This window comes from Panthera tigris, chromosome A1, assembly GCF_018350195.1.
Source record: "Panthera tigris isolate Pti1 chromosome A1, P.tigris_Pti1_mat1.1, whole genome shotgun sequence".
In the NCBI taxonomy this organism is placed as follows: domain Eukaryota; kingdom Metazoa; phylum Chordata; class Mammalia; order Carnivora; family Felidae; genus Panthera; species Panthera tigris.
The window spans coordinates 212,425,472-212,447,047 of record NC_056660.1 but is presented as its reverse complement, the minus strand read 5'-3'; the positions used below and the strand labels follow the sequence as shown (position 1 = coordinate 212,447,047).

The 21,576-nt window shown below is 44.2% G+C and overlaps 1 protein-coding gene and 1 long non-coding RNA gene across 3 annotated transcripts in view; one reads left to right on the top strand and one right to left on the bottom strand.

Moving 5' to 3' along the window:
* Nucleotides 1–9,925: 9,925 nt before the first annotated feature.
* On the top strand, nt 9,926–21,556 carry LOC122241304. The gene is made up of 3 exons (XR_006221368.1): nt 9,926–10,047; nt 19,819–19,867; nt 21,011–21,556. It is a non-coding gene; the product is annotated as an uncharacterized LOC122241304 (long non-coding RNA).
* MTMR12 (myotubularin related protein 12) overlaps nt 12,248–21,576 on the bottom strand; it is a 65,686-nt gene continuing 56,357 nt past the window's right edge. Inside the window, exons 14-17 of one of the 2 annotated variants that reach the window (XM_042997011.1) lie at nt 19,090–19,254; nt 18,016–18,177; nt 17,027–17,125; nt 12,248–15,153 (exon numbers count right to left, since the gene is read on the bottom strand). In XM_042997011.1, coding sequence (XP_042852945.1) covers nt 14,584–15,153; nt 17,027–17,125; nt 18,016–18,177; nt 19,090–19,254 — 996 coding nt within the window. In that variant the 3' untranslated portion in view covers nt 12,248–14,583. The remainder of the gene's footprint in view (nt 15,154–17,026; nt 17,126–18,015; nt 18,178–19,089; nt 19,255–21,576) is intronic. The other variant, XM_042997017.1, reaches the window with a different exon arrangement.

Sequence of the window (21,576 nt, the reverse complement as noted above, 5' to 3'; positions counted from 1 at the left end):
TGAACTGTCAGCATAGAGCCTGATGTGGAGTTTGAACTCATGAACCATGATATCATGATCTGAGCTGAAGTTGGACACTCAACCAACTGAGCCACCTAGAAGCCCTTCTATGTATTTATTTAAATGAAATTAGAATTTTGACAGGATTTTAAAATTCATGCTTTTTCACTTAATGATCACACTGAGAACAGTCTCTTGTGTCAATATATTCTTCAAAAACATTTTTATGGTTCTAGGATAATTCATGTTTATGATATTTTAATAAATGTATCCTATGAGTGCAAAGAATAATTGGGTTTGATTTGATCCATGAGAACAAGATCCATGATGTAATCAACAGGAAAGAAGAAAGCTGGTTAATATAGAGAGGTGACTTACTGATTTCTGCTAAATAGTAGAAAGAATAAATAGGATAAAAAGAATAAAAAAGAATGAAGTATTTGAATAAAGTCATTTCTTTAGAAAACTGATCATCAGTAAGTGTCATGATTTCTTCCCTCTTCACTATTTACCCAAAAACAAGGAAATAGTTCTGGAAAGAAATGGAATAGTCAACATTTACTGAGCACTTACAATTTGACAGGCATTATGCTATGCACCTTAAGTGGACTACTGAGTGTGTGTGTGTGTGTGTGTGTGTGTGTGTGTGTGTTAAAAACACAACAGGAGTTCTACTCTCCTAATACATTTTTGAGTGTACAATTCAGTATTGTAGACTCTAGGTACAACGTTGTATGGCAGGTCTCTAGAACTTATTCATCTTATTTAACTGAAACCCCATATCCATTGACTAGTAACACTCCATTTCTCCTTTCCCCCAGCCCCTGACAAACACCATTCCACTCTTTGATTCTATGAATTTGACTATTCTAAGTATGTCATATAAGAGGAGTCATGAAGTATTGGTCTTTCTGTGACTGATTTGTTTCACTTAGCATAATGTCCTCAAGGCTCATCCCTGTTGTATATTGCAGAATTGTCTTTTTTATGTCTGCATGGTATTCCACTGTATGTACATACCACTTTTTTTCGCCACTCATCTGTCAATAGACATTTAGGTTGTTTCCACATCTTAGCCATTAGGAATAATACTGTAATGAACATGGGGATGCTAATATCACCTCAAGATCGTGACTTCAATTCTTTTGGATAAATACCCAGAAGTTGGATTGTTGGATCATATAATAGTTCTATTTTCATTTTTTTGAGCCAACGCCATACTGTTTTCCATTGTAGCTGTATCAATTTTCATTCCCAACAGTGTGCAAAGATTCCAATTTCACCACATCCTTGCTAACACTCAATGTCTTTTTTTTTTTAATAATTAGTATGAGGTATGAGGTGATACCTCTTTGTGATTTTGATTTGCATTTCCTCGATGATTCGTGATGTTAAGCACCTTTTCATATACCTATTGGCCATTTGTGGGTCTTTGGAGAAATGTTTACTCAAATCCTTAGTCCATTTTTTAACTGAGTTATTATTTTTTTGCTATTGAATTGTCATGAGCTACTTTTTAAAATATTCAAATATGGGGCTCATGGCTGGCTAAGTCAGTGAAATAATGTGACTCATGATTTCAGGGTCATGAATTCAAGCCCATGTGAGGTGTAGAGATTACTTAAATAAATAAAAACTAAAAATATAGTCAAATATTTATATGTGACATCTAATTAACAAGAAAATATTTCAAATTCTTCTCTTGATACTAACTGCAAGAGAAAAGGGACATGAGTACAATCTTGGAAGGGTTTCAGAATAAAAGATTTATAATAAAACTGGTATTAAGTTAGTATAAAAGTCATAGTGGAAGTCTCAATGTGAAAGCCTGGGCCTGATTAAATTGCTTACCACGAGACTGAAACTGACTAGGGTCCTTGGGCTCTCCAAGCAATAGAGGCCAAATAGAAGTTTCAGGCAAGATTTTTACTTGGGGTTATGCTCAAACACAAGGTACACAGCACAAAGGAAACAGTCCTTCATGCTGGTTTTTCCAGAAAAGGCCCAGAAAAGTTTTTACAGAGATTGAGGTGGGAAAGGAGTGACATCTAAGCACGTAAGGGCGAGGAGAGATACAGGAAGTTGGAACGCAGGTGCGGTGGACAGAACATGCTTCTTCATGCATTGTGTGTCTCATTAGCATGTTAAATCTCCCCCCTCCCCCCCGCATGGTTTTTAGTATTATAATGAAGTAAAAAGTCGGTGAAAGGTCAGCACTGGAGTCCACCTTGGCACAGACTGGTTTGGTTTGGTCTTCACCAGTCTTTGGAGTTTTGGTGAGCATCCTACTTCCGCATTCCTGTGAGGTGTGCTACTCCAGAGGCATAGGGTTGCAGCTATCAAGGAATGCTGGGTTTCAGGCTAGGGCTGCAGGGACCTGAGTCCAGTCCCTGCTCTGTCTCAAGACCAGCTTTACATACCTGAAAATTAAGTGCTGAACAGTGTGGTCATAACTTCTGTCCTTGGTTCCTTTCTCAGACTTCTAATCATTGCTTTTATCATGTGGAGGCCGGCATGGCCTGGTCACGGAGGGCCTTGTTCAGGGTTAGGATTTGATTCTTCATCCTAAGGCAATGAGATAATTGTGCGGAACAATTGGAACAATTGGAACAATTGGAAAAATGAGATCAGAGACACTGACAGGGGAGTCCAGGGGACTGCCTATGCAGGTTAAGGCCAGGGTGGCAACAGTGAGCGTGGAGAGAAGCAGAAGGACTCAGCAGACATGTAGTAGGTAGACTCAAAAGGCCTTGGGGGTTAATTAGGGTCAGAGAGTAAGGGGGAAAACAAGACATCGAGAACAACTCTCAGATTTCTAGTTTGGACAACTGAGCGAATGGTAGTAATTTTGAAGACAGAATTCTGAAGGAGAAGCAAGTTTGGAGGGAATAAAATAACTTTAATTTTGGACATGTTGAATTTTCAGTACCTTGTAAACATCCCAATCTTGACAAATGGATCAAAGCAGGAGATAAAGATTGGGAGATCTTTAGGGATGCCTGGCTGGCTCAGTTGGTGGCGCATTCGACTCTTGATCTCAGGATTGTAGGCTCAAATCCTTCATTGGGTGTAGAGATTACTTAAAAATAAAATCTTAAAAAAAAAAAAAGACTTGGAGATCTTTGCATATAGGCAGAAGATAAGGATTTGGGGGTCTCTTGTGTTCGCAAGGTCATTAAATCCACAGAAATAAATATCACCCAGGAAGAGAGTTAAGAGTGAAAAGAGAAACCTAAGGAGGACAGAAGAAAGAATGTCTGTCAAGAAGCCTAAGAAGGAGCAGCCAGAGGGGAAGGAAACTAGGGAAGCATAATATCATGGAGCCCAAGAGAAGAGACTACTTCAAGAAGGAGGGAACGGCCCTTAGCATTGATCACTGAGGGAGTCAATAAGGTCATTGACAGTCGCCTTCCCCATGTCCATTCTTTCCTTATTCTTGGCTTGGCATGCTCAGTCCTCACTGACAGACAAGATAAGAAATGAAAAGTGTTTGGTGGCATGGAGCTCACTGGGGCCCTGGGATAAGGGACTCAGAAGTTCTGGAGTGGATTAGCAGTGAGTGTAAGGTGGGACAAGGAAGACCTAAATGAAGATGATAGTGTCAAGAAGTCTGGCTGGCTGGTGGAGGGCAGGGCATGGAGGTAGGGAACACAGATTGAGGGAAAAAATCAGATCAAGGCATGGTTTTGTTTTGAGATAAGCTAGAACATTAAATTACAGGGCAGGGCCAGTAGAGACTGAAGGACCAGGGAGACAGAAGCCAATAGAAAGCAAAGGTTCCTGAGCAGATAACAGGTGATGGCAGCCAGGGCACAGGTGTAGGGACTCCATACAAATGGAAGAAGGCCACATCTTCCACTGTAATAGGAGGGACAGAGAAGGGAAATAGTGGGATAAAGGCAATGGGAAGCCAAGGGTGACAAGGAGTATGAACCAGGAGCCATAGGCTCCCTGAACAATGCTGAATAAGACCCACAGAGCTAAGAAGAATTTTCTTTCCTATCTTATCTATTAATAAAACTGCCCATTTAATCTCCAGTGATGGCTTTGTCCACAAATATCAAAGACAATCCTTTATAATAATATAAAAAATCTGAGGCTAAATAATCTAAACATATCTCTTCCTGAATTAGCTTTAAAAATTTTTTTAATGTTTTTATTTATTTTTGAGACAGAGAGAGACAGAGCATGAGCAGGGGAGGGGCAGAGAGAGAGGGAGACACAGAATCCAAAGCAGGCTCCAGGATCTGAGCTGTCAGCACAGAGCCTGACGCAGGGCTCGAACTCACAGACCATGAGACCATGACCTGAGCAGAAGTCGGATGCTTAACCGACTGAGCCACCCAGGCGCCCCCTGAATTAGCTTTTTAAACATGATTTACTGGGTCAAAACTAAATAGTAGGGTTAAAAATGCCTAGGCACATCATTTCAGTATCCTATAGAATGCCTCTAGTTAAAATAGCCTCAACTACCCCAGCCAGAATGAAAAGAGAAGCTTCAGAAAGAAACTAGACACGGATATCCACTTGGAATAGAATGAAGTTGGACCTTTACCTCACACCATATATAAAAATTAACTCAAAAGGATGAAAGGTCTAAATTATAAGAACTAAAACAGTAAAACTCTTATAAGAAAACATAGGGGTAAATCTTTGTGACCTTGGATTTGGCAATGGAACTTGTAACTAGGATATATAAAGAACTCTTAACTCAAAAAGACCATACAATTAAAAAATGAACAAAGAATATAAATAGACATTTCTCCAGCTACAAAGAAGACAGACGAATAACCGACAAGCCCATGAAAACATGTTCAACACCATCAGTCAATCATCAGGAAGATGCAAATGAAAAAGAAAATGAATACCATCTCATACCCACTGGGATGGCTAGAGTCAAAAGTCAGATAATAACCAGTGCTGGAGAGATGTGGAGAAATCGGAGCCCTCGTACATCGCTGCTGGGAATATAAAATGGTGCGGCCACTTTGGAAAAGTCTGGCAGTTCCTGAAGATGCTAAACAAAGAGTTCGTATTTGACCCAGACATTCCACTCCTAGATTCATACCCAAGAGCAAGGAGAACACACATGCACACAAAAACTTGCACACAAATGTTGGCAATAGCATTATTCGTGATAACTAAAAGGCAGAAATAACCCAATTGTCTAGACTGATAAATGGATAAGCCAAATGTGGTATATCCATGTAAGAGGTTATTAGGCCATACAAAGGAATGAAGTTTTGATACATGCTACCATGTGAATAAATCTTGAAAACACTATGCTAAGTGGAAGAAGTTGATCACAGCAGACCATTTCTGTGATTCCATTTATATGAAGTGTCCAGATTAAACAAATAGAGGCAGATTCATTAGTGGTTGCCTAAGGCTTGGGGAGGAGGGGGCGTTGAGGAGTGATAGCTAAAAAGGTTTCTTTTTGAGGTGATGAAAATGTTCTATAATTCTGTGGTAATGGCTGTGCAACTGTGAATATATTAAGAACTATTGTATACCTTAAATGGGTGAATTGTTATAGTACGTGAATTATATCTCAATAAAGCTGTTACCAAAAAAAAAAAAAAAAGAAAGAAAGAAACTTGCAATTGTAGGGAGGCTTTCTTCTACTCAGCCTGCTCCCTCTGCAAGTCACAAACATCCTCAACCACCTGGTCTAAGTAGAGGAGTAGCCCAAAATGTGGGTCCCTGGGATACGGCCACAGAACTGTATCTGGGAACCCAGCAGCCACGGAATCATGCTGGAATTCATGTGTCTTAAGCTGCCTTTTGTCTTGACAACTTGGCTCCTTTCTGCCCTGAGTCGGTCCAGGATAAGTTCTCCTTGTGCCTGCAACACAGTGAGCCCTTATTCCCCGGCATGTGCTAGGTGATATGGCGAGGAAAACCAGCAAGTTCTGAATCCGCTCACTCAGTAGAACTATACCTCAACCTGGACGCAAAGGCAAGAAATGGCACACGCCGCATTATGTTTTTCTCACCACCTACTACAAACAGAAACCGTTTGATTTCTTGGCTTTTACCTCATCTTTTTTTTTAAATCACAAAACATTTATTTCTTGAACTCTTGTTGTCCTTTCCCCGTGCTCTGTAGCTTGAAGGATCTGGGGGTGGTGTGCACACTGGAGAATATGAGTGCACTTCGAAGGGTTGGCAGGGATTCTTGGAATTGGATGATGAATAAAGAGGTACTCTGTGAGTTGAAACACTGTGGTTTTTATTGGATTTTTTTTATTACATAAAAATTTCAACTTTACAGTAAGGAATGAATCATTTAATCATCCAGTTGATTTTGCCATTTCCTGTGAGGCAAGGGAGATGGTGTGGGTCAGATCAAGAATTCTGGGAAATCACATCCTGTAACCAGAAGCCCTGAGGCAGGATGAAACTCAACTTCCCGGGGGAAATAGGAAGGGCATTTAGAAGTGTCCACAGGCTTTGAGGACATAGAAATGGTATTCCTTTATAAAGAAGGGAGGCATAGGCAGTCCCACATTTGGAATTTGGGGGAGAAATCGGGGAATTTGTCTGGAGGGAAAGCTCAAGGCATTGATGCTCTCTGAGCAGCTACTACCTAAGAACACACTGGAACTCTACCACCTGACATAGAGGAATTTCCACAAGACAATGCCGAGGGAGAAGACATACGGTATAATGAAACCCCCTCCCCAAATTCATGTGGCCTCTCAGAGGGTCCTCATCAGATTGAGCTCCAGTTGCCCCAACGATAATGTGCTCATTCACATACTCTGTGCTGGCTTGCTTTCCTGTCCTACTTCCCAACACTCTCGCTGTGCTTCCCGGGATCACTCGACAAATAAACTACTTGCACTCAAATCTTTGTCTCAGGGTTGGTCACTGGGGGAATGCAAACTAAGGCCTAGGCAAGGAGCCCCTGGCTGGTGGCCACGATGGACCAAAGGTCACAGCAGACTGACACTAAGACTCCTGCACATCTGTAAGGAGGGGGGAGTCCCCTCAATTTAACCATGGTTGACTATCCAGTAAATCTAACTACATATCACAATTAAAGTTCCAGTCAATCTGGTGGAATGTCATGAATTGACCTAAGTCAATTTGACCATTTGGCCATTGTGATGTTCTTCCGGTAAATGTCAGTAGCTTCTGGAAGTCAGAGGTGGGCAGGGGCTATTGCTCCCTGGCACTATTACCACAACCTCGTTAGCAGATGGCATTGCACAATGAAAGCCAGCCTGGGACCAAGTTACTAGATGTGTGCTCATTTATTAACAGCACAAAACAATTGTTTCCCGTACTTACATTCTGGGAGAAGTCCCTCTCTTTGTTCTCCTGGCATGAAAGTTCCACTCCCAAGACAGATGAAATGAGATGGTAGAACCAACGAACTCTGGGGCCCCATTGGGTGATGCGGAGGTCACTGGACCAGCGAGGTTTCTAGACCTCGTGCTTGCTCCAAAGTGTTTATGCTGCTGGGCCTGATGGATTTTTATCCCACAGATTTGAGGATGGGGCCTCTATGATATTTCTAGCCAATCACATATCCCACGTATGCACTCATTTCACCACCGAAAGGATTTTTAACATCCCAGGTGCTGCTCAACAAATCGTCTGATCTTGAAGACATTTGAAATGCTAATATGGCCACCTTTGGAACCTGGATTCCTGTTTAGGCTATTTCAGACTAGCTAACTGCTCCTGGGATGGAGATTAAATTCTCTCTGTCTCTTTCTCTCTCTCTCTCTCTCTCTCTCTCTCTCACACACACACACACACACACACACACACACACAACCTGTTTACATTAAGTTTTTAAATGACCACACCACAATAGAATCAGAGCTAACACTTAAACATTTATTGAGCATTTACTATGTGACAGACACTTAAAATGAACTCCTCTTTGGGGCACCTGGGTGGCTCTGTCAGTTAAGCATCTCTTGATTTCATCTCAGTTCATTATCTCTTGGTTCGTGGGATCGAGCCCTGCGTCGGGCTATGCGCTGACAGCAAGGAGAAGGAGACTGTTTGGGATTCTCCCTCTCCCTCTCTCTCTCTGCCTTTCCCCTGCTCACACTCTCTCTCTTCCTCAAAATAAATAACGTTAAAAATTTAAAAAAAAAAAAAAAAAAAGGAAATCATGTTTAAGCCTCCAATACTTCAATGAGGAGGGCTCTGTGAATGTCGCCATTTTGCAGATGAGGAAGCTGAGATGGAAGGATGTTAACTTCCTTGCCCAAGTCCCACAGTTCATAAGGTGCAAGTCAGAGGGTCAGATTCAGAGAACCCACTACACCACATGCCTCTTTGAACTTGGGGCTGGGAAGATACGCATGCCACACTCGGAGCTGGTGGGAGTGGCCACACAAAGACCTTGCTCGTGGCTGCTGGCCCAGGCTCTCTTCTCCAGGATTCGGAATGAGGACCAAGATTCCAGTCAATGTGACTGGCCTCCTGAACTCAGAGTTGCTGTGGGAGTTGCATCCCACTTCACCGGGAAGAGGAGAAAGCTGGTGTGTCGAGCAAGAGCGGTTGGTAACACTCAGAAAAGACTACAGGGGCTTCCAGTACTGAGACCCAACAACATCTCTGACCTTCAGACACACACAATTCCTCTTTTTGGCATGAGTTGTTGCAACCCAGAGTTCTAACGGATGCAGCCATTAAAACATTTCAAGTAAAAAAAAAAAAAATCACATGATTATTCTAGGAAGATTCATTGGCAGTGAGAGAAGGAGCTGAAAGCAGAGGAGGGAGTTGACGATAATGATCCAGGCCAACAGAAAATGACCCAGAGGGACAATGGAAATGGAAAAGGGAGCTCGAGGCAGGGGGATGTGAAAATTCTAATTCCTTCCCCAAGGTCCATTATATCCTGGTGGCCAGGAAAGGTGCTGGTTTCTCTTCTCCCATAAAGGTCCAATATACTCCTATATATGTTGTTCATAGTTACTTCTTCAGGGATTTATTTAAAACTTCCCCAGCATTTATCATGTCAAGTTTCCAACACAGCAAAGGTTAAAGAGTCTTGTGAATATTCATACGCACACAGGCCCAGCTCTGAGATCACATCACTGACATTTTGCTGTACCTGGCTTTACCACACACCCAGTCGTACCCGGCCGTCTAAACCCATTAATCCATCCCATCGCTGCTGCCATTCAAACAGCAGACAACAGCACACTTCTCTTCGCGTAATTCAGTGGCAGTATCATTAACTAGAGTTCCACATTTGCCTAGTTGTTTCTTTTAATATAAAATTCAAACAATTAAACACATCTCAAATGTAGTTTTGCTGAGTTTTTGGCATACATCTGCATATCCCAAACTTATCAAGATACAGAATACTGCAGCAACATGAGTGGGCCTAGAGGGTAGGATGCTAAGTGAAGTAAGTCAGAGAAAGACAAATATTTTAGGATTTCACTTATATGTAGAATCAAAAGACAACACAAATTTATAAACAAAAAAACAAAGACTCTTATTAAATACAGACAACTGGTGGTTGCCAGAGGGGAGGTGGGCGGGGGGGATGTCAGAGCTCTGGGTGATTAAGAGGTACACACTTCCAGTTATAAAAGAAGTCCCAGAGATGGAAAGTACAGCATAGGAGACAGGCGACAATATTATAATGACACTGTATGGCACCAGATGGCGAGGACACTGTGGTGAGCACGGGGCAACCAACTTGCGGTACCTGAAACGGATACAGCGTCGTATGTCAGTTATAATTGGAGGGGATAAAAAAGATCTAGAATGCTCCCTTCATTCCGGAACACTCCGTCAGGCCCCTTCCCAGCCCTGCCCCCACACCTCCACCCAGGCAATCGCTCCTGCTGCTTTCCGCCCTGGAGGGTCTGGGGATCGGCTGTGTTCCACTCTTCTGGAAGATCCTGCAGGAGCATTGCAAGGCCAGGTCCTGGGGGCAGTCTGAGGGATAAAATGTACTCCGTCTGCATTCCTTTCTGACCCAAGAATGGCACATGCTGTACCCTTTCGGGGCTGGGGAGAAAGAAGCACCACATTCGCCTGGCCCCAAACCTCAGGGAAATGGTAATTTGCAAAGCCCTCCATGCTGGATTTGGGAGGGGGTGGGTGGGGGGGGGGGGGAAGCAAGACACACAGCCTTTTATAAAAGTAATACTCAAATCTAAATTTAAAAAAAGTTCATTGCTTTACAAAAACTGGACTAGCTAGCAAAACCGGAAAGTTTTTCTTAACAGAAGGCCAAAAAAGCTTACTGTGTGTATTTCCATATGATTATACACTTCATATCCCTTAATTGCTAGAGGCAGACGATGTAATAGGATTCAAAAGAAAAAAAAAGAACCTGGGCCTGAACCACAAAATAGGCTGACATGTCTGTGTTTTTAAAGACACAAAGCATCACTCCAACAAATTGTTTTCCTCTTCAATCTATAAATGATATTTTTTTTTTTTTAATTTTTTTTTTTTTCAACGTTTTTTAATTTATTTTTGGGACAGAGAGAGACATAGCATGAACGGGGGAGGGGCAGAGAGAGAGGGAGACACAGAATCGGAAACAGGCTCCAGGCTCCGAGCCATCAGCCCAGAGCCCGACGCGGGGCTCGAACTCACGGACCGTGAGATCGTGACCCGGCTGAAGTCGGACGCTCAACCGACTGCGCCACCCAGGCGCCCCTATAAATGATATTTAAAATATTATCCATGGCTGGTTATCAACATACACATCCCTCCTCACATTGGAATCCATAGCACAAACAGGTCTTCCCTCACCCACCTCCATCCTAATATTCTTTAAAAAATTTTTTTTTTAATGTCTATTTATTTTTGAGAGACAGAGAAAGAGCACGAACTGGGGAGGGGCAGAGAGAGGGACACACAGAGTCCAAAGCAGGCTCCAGGCTCTGAGCTGTCAGCACAGAACCCGATGTGGGGCTCGAACCCACAAGCCGTGAGATCATGACCTGAGCTGAAGTCGGGCGCCTACCCAGGCGCCCCTCCATCCTATTCTTAAGGGCAGTATGTTGTGTTGGGGAGGCTGTGGGAAAGGCCTATGCGGACGGCCATGGTCACTACAGACCAACCCTGCAATGGGCTGTTGAGGGGGAGGTTCCTGTCCCAGCCCCAATCTGTCCTGTCGCAGGGCCAGCTTCATAAATGCTCTGGAGCCCCAGTGGGGCCTAAGCAAAGCACGCACAGCTGAGGAAACTTGACCTCTGTTGAGCAACTTTGCAACCATAGGAAGGGTTTTGAAAACAGGCTCCCTCTGCCCCCAGGTCCCCGCCCGGCACAGGAGCCAGGAGTCTGTTCTCAACAGGAGCCCCACCCAATGCTGTTTCATGTTAGATGGGATATGCCCCACTCTTTACCTGTTCCTCCCAAACCCCCCAATGCCCTCACCTGGAAATCAAGGAACAAGCAAAATCAGGAGAGAGATTGCCAAGTCCACCAAAAGTTCAAGAGCTGTTAAAGAAATGTGGGAAACAGGACTAGAATCCACTCACCTATAGGGTCATAACTACTACTTGGGAATTTAATTGTTACAGAAGAACCATGAAAAGAATGTGGCAGCAATGGGGGCTTATTAAGTTCCAGGGATGTCTCAGAGCTGGCTTGGTAACAAAGAGACAGGCCTGGCTGAACATAATAGCAGAGGAGGGGGACATCTTCTCTGGTCCCCAAAAGGGAGAGGGATACAGGCAGGAAAGGTCAAGGAAATGGAACTCTCCCAACAAAGACAAGTGATAGGTCTCAATCTAGTAAGTGTTAAACTGAACAAATTAGAAAAAATCCTACCATCACACACTATCTCATTTCTCCTCTCTGGAAGGCAAAACAAAGCTTCTTCTTATTCATGGTTAAACTGAATGAACTCAGACCTCTTTCAGCAATAAAACAGACGTCTCATATATCCCCGCAAAAGCAAAGCGGCAGCAATATTTAATTTCACATGTTTGCAAAAACCCTTTTCCTTTATTTGCCGTGCAGGGCTCTTGCCTTATTTTATTTTTTCTTCATATCATATCATCACCACCTGAAATTTTACTTTTTTTGTTTTAGTAAACTCTATACCCAACGTGGGGCTCAAACTCACAGCTCCAAGATCAAGAGTCACATGCTCTACTGACTGAACCAGCCATGTGCTCCTAAAATTTTAAATATTTATTTGGTCATTGTTTCCCACCACTACCAACCAATCAACCAACTCAACCCAACACACACTGAAAGTAATTGTTCCATGTTATATCAACCACATCGAACGCAGCACTGCTTGTAAATTGTGCTTTAATTTCTGCAATCAGGTATGATGCAGTGAGATACAAGTATAAACTTTCATACATCCAGAAAATAAAAAGCACATTTATACAGATATAGCCCAACAGCTTATTCCCTTAAAAAAAAAAAAAAGTTTTTAATGTAATTAAAGCTAATTTATCTTCAGTGTAAAAACTTGGAGGTATAAACAAACTCAGGATATTATATACAGTAAATTAATGTACATTTCCAAACTTGCACAGTGCAGCATTTTAAACAAAGTAAATGGTCTCATTTCAGTTTTTACTGTTAAGCATAATCCATATCTCAATCTTGAATAAAAATGTCACAATATATAAACGCACTAAGAATTCTGTACACAAATACAAGTTTATAGAAATCTGATTTCAAATATAAATACATAAATTGTCATGACCTCACGTTACAACAGCTTATTTTTCTATTGTAATTTTTTAAAAAATCATAGAAAAATACTTCAATGCACATTCAACTGCTATGACAAGGGCCATGACCTTGTGCCTTTAAACCATACTTTGTGAAGTGTAAAGCATCACACCGGGCATTTTTGGAATGAAAATTACTAAGATTCTAAGATTGAAGAGGCTACTGTATAAATATTCATGTTATAATATGGTAACAAAAATAGCTCCATAGTGTATCTGGGAGGCAACGGGGCAGAGAAGTGGAGGTTAGTGCTAGTTTAAGAAGGCCCACAGAACGTATGTTAAGGTAGCTCATAGACTAGTGTATTTGCAAAATCCCTACTGCAAGCCTAACACTGAACTCACTAGTGAGACTTAAGGCAACCAAGACCGGACATGTGTTTGGACCCCAATGCACGAATCCTGCCCTCTCCTCAACCTCTGTCATTTTAACAGACCAACATGGCTCATGTGCCAACATGAAGAGGGGAGAAGAGCAAAGCAATTTCTTGTACAAACAGAAAGACAATATTCAGTGCAAACTGAGAAACTTCTTTATCAACAGTTTCAAAATTTCTTATTGCCCTTAAAGAACTGAAGTTTTTCTAAACATGTAACATTCAAATTGGGATCTATCCTGGATAGCAAATGTATATCAAAGGCAAACATTCTATTTGAAACATTCTAACATTAGTTCCCCCCTCCCCCACCTTCCTTTTGTGGGATTTAACAGGGTTCTACTGAGAATGAAAAAACTGGTCCTTACAAAGTGTACTTTCCTGCATTACAAAATATATACCATTTAGACAGCAGATTCAAGAAGGTCACCAGGCATAGTCAAGTTTCTTCTATGGCTTTTTAAATCATTGAGGTACTATATGATAACCATCGCTTCTCATATTTATGCTCAGTTGCTTCCCTATGAAAGCCACGTTCAAAAATGATCCTGCTCATGTCTGGGAGGGCTGCTGCGGAGGTCACAAGCGTTCCCAAGCCTCAGCACACTGTCAGAAAAAGGCAAAGCCATTACTTTCAAACACTGAGAGGCTCCAGAAGCATGGAAGCTCCTTCAGGCAAACCAAAGGGATTCCCCCAGTTTAACCAACAGATTCAGCAGCAAGATTCTGGACTACATGCCCCGTGGTGGGGAGCATGGAGGGACGGCAGTGAGGGGTGCCCAGTGGGCAGAGAGAGACCCGGAGCTGTCAGCACACAAAAGGGCGGTGTGGCTGCTTGGCTAGCCCACCAACCAACCCCACACAAAGTGACACAGTCTATGCAGGACGGGGGATGGTTGGAAATGTCAGGATGGGTGCTATGGGTGGAATTTCCCCAGCTTTTCTCAGGCAAGAGGACAGAGAAAGGAAAAATACTATGGCTTAAAGGAATGCCATAATCCTAATACCTTTAAGTGAGTCTTTCGATTTGCCATATACACATCACATAAAGCTGCACTTTCTCCAAGCTAAGATGGGTAGACTGGATAAATTCCCAATGACTGGATAAATTATCTTGGCACAAAAAAGATTTGAAGAAAGCATTGAGTCCAAGAGCGTCTGACCAAAGCCCTTTCTAGTAGTAAACCAGCCACTGCAGGTTCTATATAATACTTATGCACAATGGCCACAGTTCTTTTACAGGTCAAGTAGTAACTCCTTCCAATTAATAATACCAGAGATATGATTTTAACTGCATAGTCTTCAGGAGCAAGAAAAAAACCCACGAGAACCAGCTCTTTTCCTGAAGGTCCCGGCTTCCTCCTACACAGCCCTGGACTAATGCCTGAGGCCTCCCACTCCCCCCACCTCCACAGCAGTAAAGCATGAGCCGCTAATCTGGAGATCAAACATGGTAGACGCCTGCCTCAACCTTCAACGTTCCTCTTTCACATCACTGAGCGGATGAGTCACACATCCCCTAGGTCCACAAACTCGTCTTCTCGTTTGGCCAGATCTTCTTCATCACCCAGAGCTTTCCAGCCGCTGGTGGGCAAGACCGGCTTAGAGGGATGTCGCTGCAGCAGAGCGAAAGGAAACAGGGCCGACAGGCGGGCAGAGCCCCTCAGCAACAAGGGGGCCTCTGCCAGGAGCGCTCCCTGGCCATGGGGTCTCGCGTCGATTTTCTCTTGTAAGCGCTCTACTTCCTCCATCATTTCCAAGAGTTTGCTCACGGTGGCCGCTCTGCCACCGCCCAGGATTTGGGCTTCTGGAATCCAACGCAAGTAGCGCTGAGCCCACACTTTGATTTCGGGCCCCTCAATGTGCGGCAACAACAGACCGTGGTAGTCAGTGGGTTTGCTGTGCCAGCTGTCATAGAACTCTCGCAAGTTGTCATGTAGCTCATCGGAAGAGTTAATTAATTTGCTAATTCTCTTGCCCAGAAGGTTTTTAATTAAATGATCGGTTTCTTCCCTGAAAAATCCTCTTTTGGGAGATGATTTAGATTGGGTGAGTGGCAAAGAAAGTTGTCGTTGATGCTTTGAGAGAAAACACACAAAAAAACCTCTGGTTAGCCTGAGAGCAGTTATGATCATGAGAAATCAGAACTGCCATGAGACTGGAAAGCCATTAAAAAGCAGTAACACAGTGGGGGGGGGGGTTCTTATTTGTTCCATGATGCAAATGTTGGATGCACATCGTGTTCATAAACAAATGGGTGAAAGCAGGCACACAGGGCGCTGTGACAGAGAGGGAAGCTGTCTACCCCCCTTCCCCTGGCACAGGAGCACTAAGGCACTTTTGAAGAACAAGCTTAAGTCGAGACAGCCTGCGGATCCAGGGCAGTCTGGATGTCAGGCCTATTCAGTTTTTGAAGAGTGCAAAGTGCTTCTTCTTTGAGAATGAAATTCTGAACACCTGAGAGGAAGCAGCAGCCAACTACCTGAAGATCCTATCACTCAAATGAACTGCATTTGTAGGTTATCAGGCAGCCAGTGGGAGTTTAAGCCTATGTCATAAAGATTCTTTTGGACAGAGAGACAGGTGGGAGCAAAAGGAATTTGAGAAGTGGCTAAACTGGCCAGATGTTCTTGCCTGACGCGCTGCACCGAGTAAAAAATGTGAGAGCATGTACATTACTTCCCTCCTGAGTAATTCTACCTGCAGCCAAAGCAAGGTGATCTACACCGAGAAGTGCCAGGGAGGGGCCGTGAAGGTGGGGAAAGATGTCAAGAGGTTACAAAGAACCCCAGAGCCCCACAGAGAGGTCAGCAATGTGGGGAGATGCTGTTTCTCCCCAGCTCTTTTGCTCCTGAGGTGTGAGTCTGAAATAAGAACAGACAAGTTTTCTGGGCAGGCTAGCCCTATGACTCTCTAACATACTCCTGCCAGTGGTTCTTCTTTGTGAAAAAGAGCATTCTTTATTATGGAATACAGAATAATAATAAACATACGAGAAAAAAGCAAAACCATCCACAATGCCACAACTCAGAGCTGACCAGGATTTCTGACCTTCCAGCGGGGGGTGGGAGAGCGGCCTGGCCTCTCCTCCCCAAGGATCAAGGCCAGTCCGTCCACACAGGGGACTGCTGACTGCAGGTGGAAGCTAACAGCCACTGAGTGTTTACTGCCTGCCAGGTTTTGTGCTCAGTGCTTTACATGCATGGACTTAGCCGATCTCCACAGTCACCGTTATTGTCCTGTTTCACAAATGAGGAGACTAAAGCACAGAGGTTAAGCAATCCACAAAGACCCCGGCTAGAAAGTGCTAAAGGTGGTCTTACAAAAATCAGTCTGGCTCCAGAGACTGCGCTCTAACAGAGCTCCACTGGTCTCGAGAGCCCTTTCTCTCAACCTCTAAGTGAACAGAGGGCTCAAGAAGGGCATGCTGGGAGGGAAGCCTGGTCAAGGCTGAGGCTGAGAGTGCACACCGGAGCAGGCCCTGCAGCCTCATGTAGGCTGTTCACAAGCAGTGCTTCATGGTGGTCCGCCATAGCCTCTTAGTTTCTACAGAACTTCTCCAAGGCCGTCTGCCCACTCAACAAGGGGCCCTAAGCCCTACGTGTGGTGTCCTAACCCAAAAGCTTCAAAGTTCCTTGTGGCCCCAACCCCAGCTCTGCTTTAGCTTTGGCTCAAACCTCCTGCACCAGTCAGCTCCTAGAGCCTAGGCCATCTGCTCCTAACTACAAGGAAAAGGGATGTATGTACAAGGAAAACTGGATATAAGTACAGAAGTGAAATCCAGTCTTGAAAAGGGGAACGTCACTTTCCTCCCATGCACAATAAGGGATCAGGCCCTGGCCGTCTCTGAGGTCCCCTGCCCCTCTGGCCCGGGGCAGTTCTGGGATCCTGAACAGGTGACAAGTGTGCATGCAGCCACCAGGGGGCACAGCACACCAAGGAAAAACTGACCTCTGGCCAAGCTGTTCCGGAGCTCAGGGCAGTTCTGGTCCAGCTGGCAGGAAAGAGACTAAACCAGGAGGAGAAACGTCCACCCCGGCCCTGAGGCCCCTTGAAAGAGTAAAGCAACAGTTCTAAGTTGTTCAGCAGCTGGCATCTTCTGCAAGTGCGGGCTTTGGCTCACCTGGCCCCCAAGCCTCTTAGAATGGAGCACCTCCCACACAGACTGGCCAGGCTCCCTGGAGGGCAGGTGGGATCAGAAGTAGGGCAGTGGAGAAGGCAGAGACACACAATGACTTGGGATTCACCACTACCACTTTCCCCTTCGTTGGGTCTGGTGGGGGGAAATTCCAGGCCAGGAGAAAGAGCTAGGAAATGCCACGGAAATCATTTGTCATCTAGGGAACTTTGGGATTTTATTAACTACAATCAAGAACATATATCTGAAGGGATATCCATATTATTTGACACTTGTGATTCACAGCACGGGTCAGCAAATGACAGCCCACGGCCAAATCTGGCCTGCTGCCTATTTTTATAAATCCTGGAACACAGCCGTGCCTATTTGCTTATGTGCTGTCTGTGGCTACTTCTGCACATCAATACAGTGAGGAGACTGGACAGCCCTTAACAGAAAAAGCTGTAGCTACACCTCATCAGGAAAGGTCTTGCTATTGAAGACGTGAACCAGTACAGACTGAGCAAATCCCACAATCAATGCACCTTTTACTCTGCTAACCACACTCAGGTAGAGGGTTCACACAATCCCATGCAGTACAACTGTCTTGGCAGTAACATCCCCGGTGACATTCAGCAAATGGTCATGTCTCATCGGGGCAAAGGCTGATTTGCTGAAAGCAAATGATTCTCATGGGCCCTGACAGTTGGCCTGCCACAAATCTTGACTCTTCAGACTGTTTACAGAATCCATATGTCACTTTTTCCTGCCATACCCGGGGATCCTGGGCAGATGAAAGGGGTTAGACACGTGGACATCTTACTTTGAAACGCATTCCTTTCCGCTGGCCTTTGTCCAGTTTTGGCTTTTCCACATAAAGAGGGTTTTTGAGCAACATCTGGGCTTTGGGTTCAAACTGTACAGACCAATCCCACACGGTGAGCAGATTCAAAGGCTTGCTTTGTGTATCCTGGCTTTCCCTGCCCTGCCAAAACAAGCACAGGTCATGACGGCTTCCAGGGAGGGCTGAGGAGAGCAAACACACAATGCCGAGGGGCACCGGAAAGGGCGCTCCTGCCCCGAGACCAAACACTCACGGCTTCCTCGTTTTTAAAGGCTGCGGCCTTCAGTGGTCGTTCATTTAAGACTTTGGGTGGGAAGGGAGAGGGAAGAAGGTCACCTTATTTTCCAGCAGGCCACATGTCAGCCGCTGACGGGCACTTTGACACCAACTCTGTCACTATTTGTCACATTTTATATTTAGGAAACTGAGGCTCAGAAAACTGAAGTGAACTGCCTGAGGCTCACGAAGCTGGTGAGTGACCGGCTGGGATCTGAAACCGGGGCCGGGGGACTGGAAGCCCAGGCTCCGTGCCTCCGCTTCACCGAGTAATTGGCTAACGCTGCTCCTGAGGCCCAGCTCAAGCAAACCCGGGGCCGAGAGGAAGCCGGTCAGAGGCCCTAAGCTTGGTTAGAGAGCAAAACCCCCAGGAGCAAGGCCCTAGGAGAGACTTAAAAGAGTGTAAGATGGAAAGTAAAAGCTTCCCTGCTTTGCCTTGCCTCCATTCTCTCCAGAGTAACTCCAGGCACCAGGCAAACGGAAGAGAATGCTGACCAGCTTTATCAAGGACAGCTTTTAATTCTGCTTAATTCCTCAGCTCCAACACTTGCTCCCAACGTGGACTTGGGCCAGTTCCCCATCCTCTCAGTGCCTTGGCTCCTCAGGAATAAGAATATACCCCCCACAGGATGCTGTGACAATTACCAATACCCAGAAAGCACTCAAAACAGGGCCCAGTATATAGTGTTCTATAAATATTTTTATCATCAAAACTATTGCAATAAACTCATGAATCAGGGCTTCTTTAAGACACAGGTTCCTAAGAGGGACTCTTACCACGTTATCTTTCTGATGAGGCGAATTGAAGAAGAAGGTGCTAAAAATAGGTATGTACAGGCTATCTGACAACACAGTCAGGTAAGTCTCCGTGAAATCAAATGCTGGGGGGTGCTGGTGCACCAGCTGCCAGACACAATCTAAGAAAAGCAGGAACACAGGAACCTATGTGAAAACAAGACACGCATTACTGAGCAGGCACTACAAGGCCAAGGCCAGCTGTCCTGAGTTCAGGGGCAGCCATCTCAATGGCCATGGAAACCACTTCTGAGCACTGTATGCCCTGGGAAACACAGTCGACTCCATCCCACTCCACGCAATGAATATGCTCAATTAAAGTCACATGCCTAACCTTTTGGGATGAGCACTGGGTGTTATATGGAAACCAATCTGACAATAAATTTCATACATTGAAATAAATAAATAAATAAATAAATAAATAAATAAATAAAGTCACATGCCTGTAGACTCATTTCAGTATTTGGCAGTACCGATCTGTACGAAAGACATTTTAGGGCGAAATATGTAAAACCTCATTACTGACCAAACACTGACACACGAGCGTTTGCAACTGATTTTGATGACAGGGAACACTCTGAACCCCAATTAAGTGAAATTGTTATCACCTCCTGAAAGAATTCCATTCTTCACATTAGTAAATCATATTACCAAAAAACTATACTCCATCATGTTGAATTTTGTCAATATTCCCTTCTTCACCCCCACAAGGAGGATGCAGAAGAGAAAGAGGATGGGAAAGACAGCAGAAGCAGCAAAGGTGAGTTTCTAACCTTTTTTTCCACAAGCGTACAGATTTTTTTTTTAACAGATAGCCTCCTTTACTAGCTTCCTGGAGGCAAGCCCTTTATTGGTAGAGATGGTTTTCCAGGGTGCTTCGTCATTCACAAAGTGTTTATCCTTCTGAGTCATCAGCGAAGGTGTCAGGTGGGTAAGACAAGCCATGTCACAGTCTCTCCCTTATGGAGGCTGTCGAGGCCTCACGGAGCTCAGAAGAGAGACAGAAGTTGAGAGGCGCCAGGATGGCTCAGTCAGTTAAGCGTCTGACTCTTGATTTTGACTCAGGCCACGATCTCACGGTTTGTGAAATCAAGCCCCCCATCAGGCTCTGCACTGACAGCATGGAGCCTGTTTGGGATTCGCTCTCTCTGCCCCTTCCCTGCTTGCTCACTCACTCACTCTCTCAAAAATAAATAGATAAGTAAATAATTCTTTTAAAATGGCCACATTTAGAAGGAAAAAAAAACCCAACAACATCAATATGTCATTGTGGAGATGCGAAGAAATGCTGATATAGCAACTTTATTTCATACTTCATTTTCTGCTCAGTATATCATTAAACAGAGTGGAAAGTATCTGAACCCTACTATATAGTTATGAAAATGGGCTCAGAAAGTTTGGATAACTTCTCCAAAGGATGGGTGAAAGCAGATCAGACTGTATCTGCTCTTGGACTCATTCTCCCTCCCCAGACATGGTCCTTGACAGTCCTATCTTCTCAAGATATCCAAAACATACTCTTCCCCACATAGTATCTGCTCTCTGCCCATCATGTTATTTGAGTCCCATCAACCTTGCAAAGTTCCTCAGAAAGGCAAAGTCCATTCCAAGGCTGAAAATGGTGATTTCCATTCAGCTTGATGGGACACAGATGAGCAGAGACCAGGCCTGAAAGAAACCTCACAGCCTAGCAAGAGAAGCCGCAGTCTTCCAGAAATGTGCCAAGACCCTGAGGGCAGGAGCCATGGCTCTCTATTGCCACGGCATGCTGCACCATGCTGCTTCCCATCACAGACAGACACGTTCATTACCTGAAGAACAACCACGAGCCATGCTCCTAGAACACGGAGCTTTGTAGGTGACTTCATTAAAGAAAGTTCACCTGTCTTCATTTTCTCTTCAGCAATCATTAACAATGCGGCCAAAGAAGAATGCATAGCTGCAGCTGAGACTAGACCACGACGTGGGGGCCAGCTAAACTACAACGCAATTCACACAGCCAGACGCAGAAGAGGTCATGTGCACAGTACGCTATGTCACCGGTAAGGTCCTGGTGAGGGATGGTGTTAACATAACCTCATGCTTTATTTGAAAAGGCTTATGTGCAAGGGAAAATTTACTTTGTGTTATTATGTGGAATATTCATTTTTTTGCAAGCACTAACTTAGCAGAAATTGTAGGAGTCTCTCTGAATTAATTTTTAAGTTTTATAAATCAGTGTTATTCCCATCATGAAATACATATTCCCATCATGAAATACACAATTTAGAAGAAAAGGCACTGAGCCACTTACTAATACCCTTTTCCTCTGGGAAGGATTTCAGTACTGTTTAAAGCATTTGGAGTCATCCAACAGTGAACTGAACATGGCCTTCCTAACAAGCCCAACAGCATGCATTTCACAAGCACCAACCCGACACCTGAAGACAGGTATTAGAGACTGGGCGCTTCTCCGACGAGGACACTCAC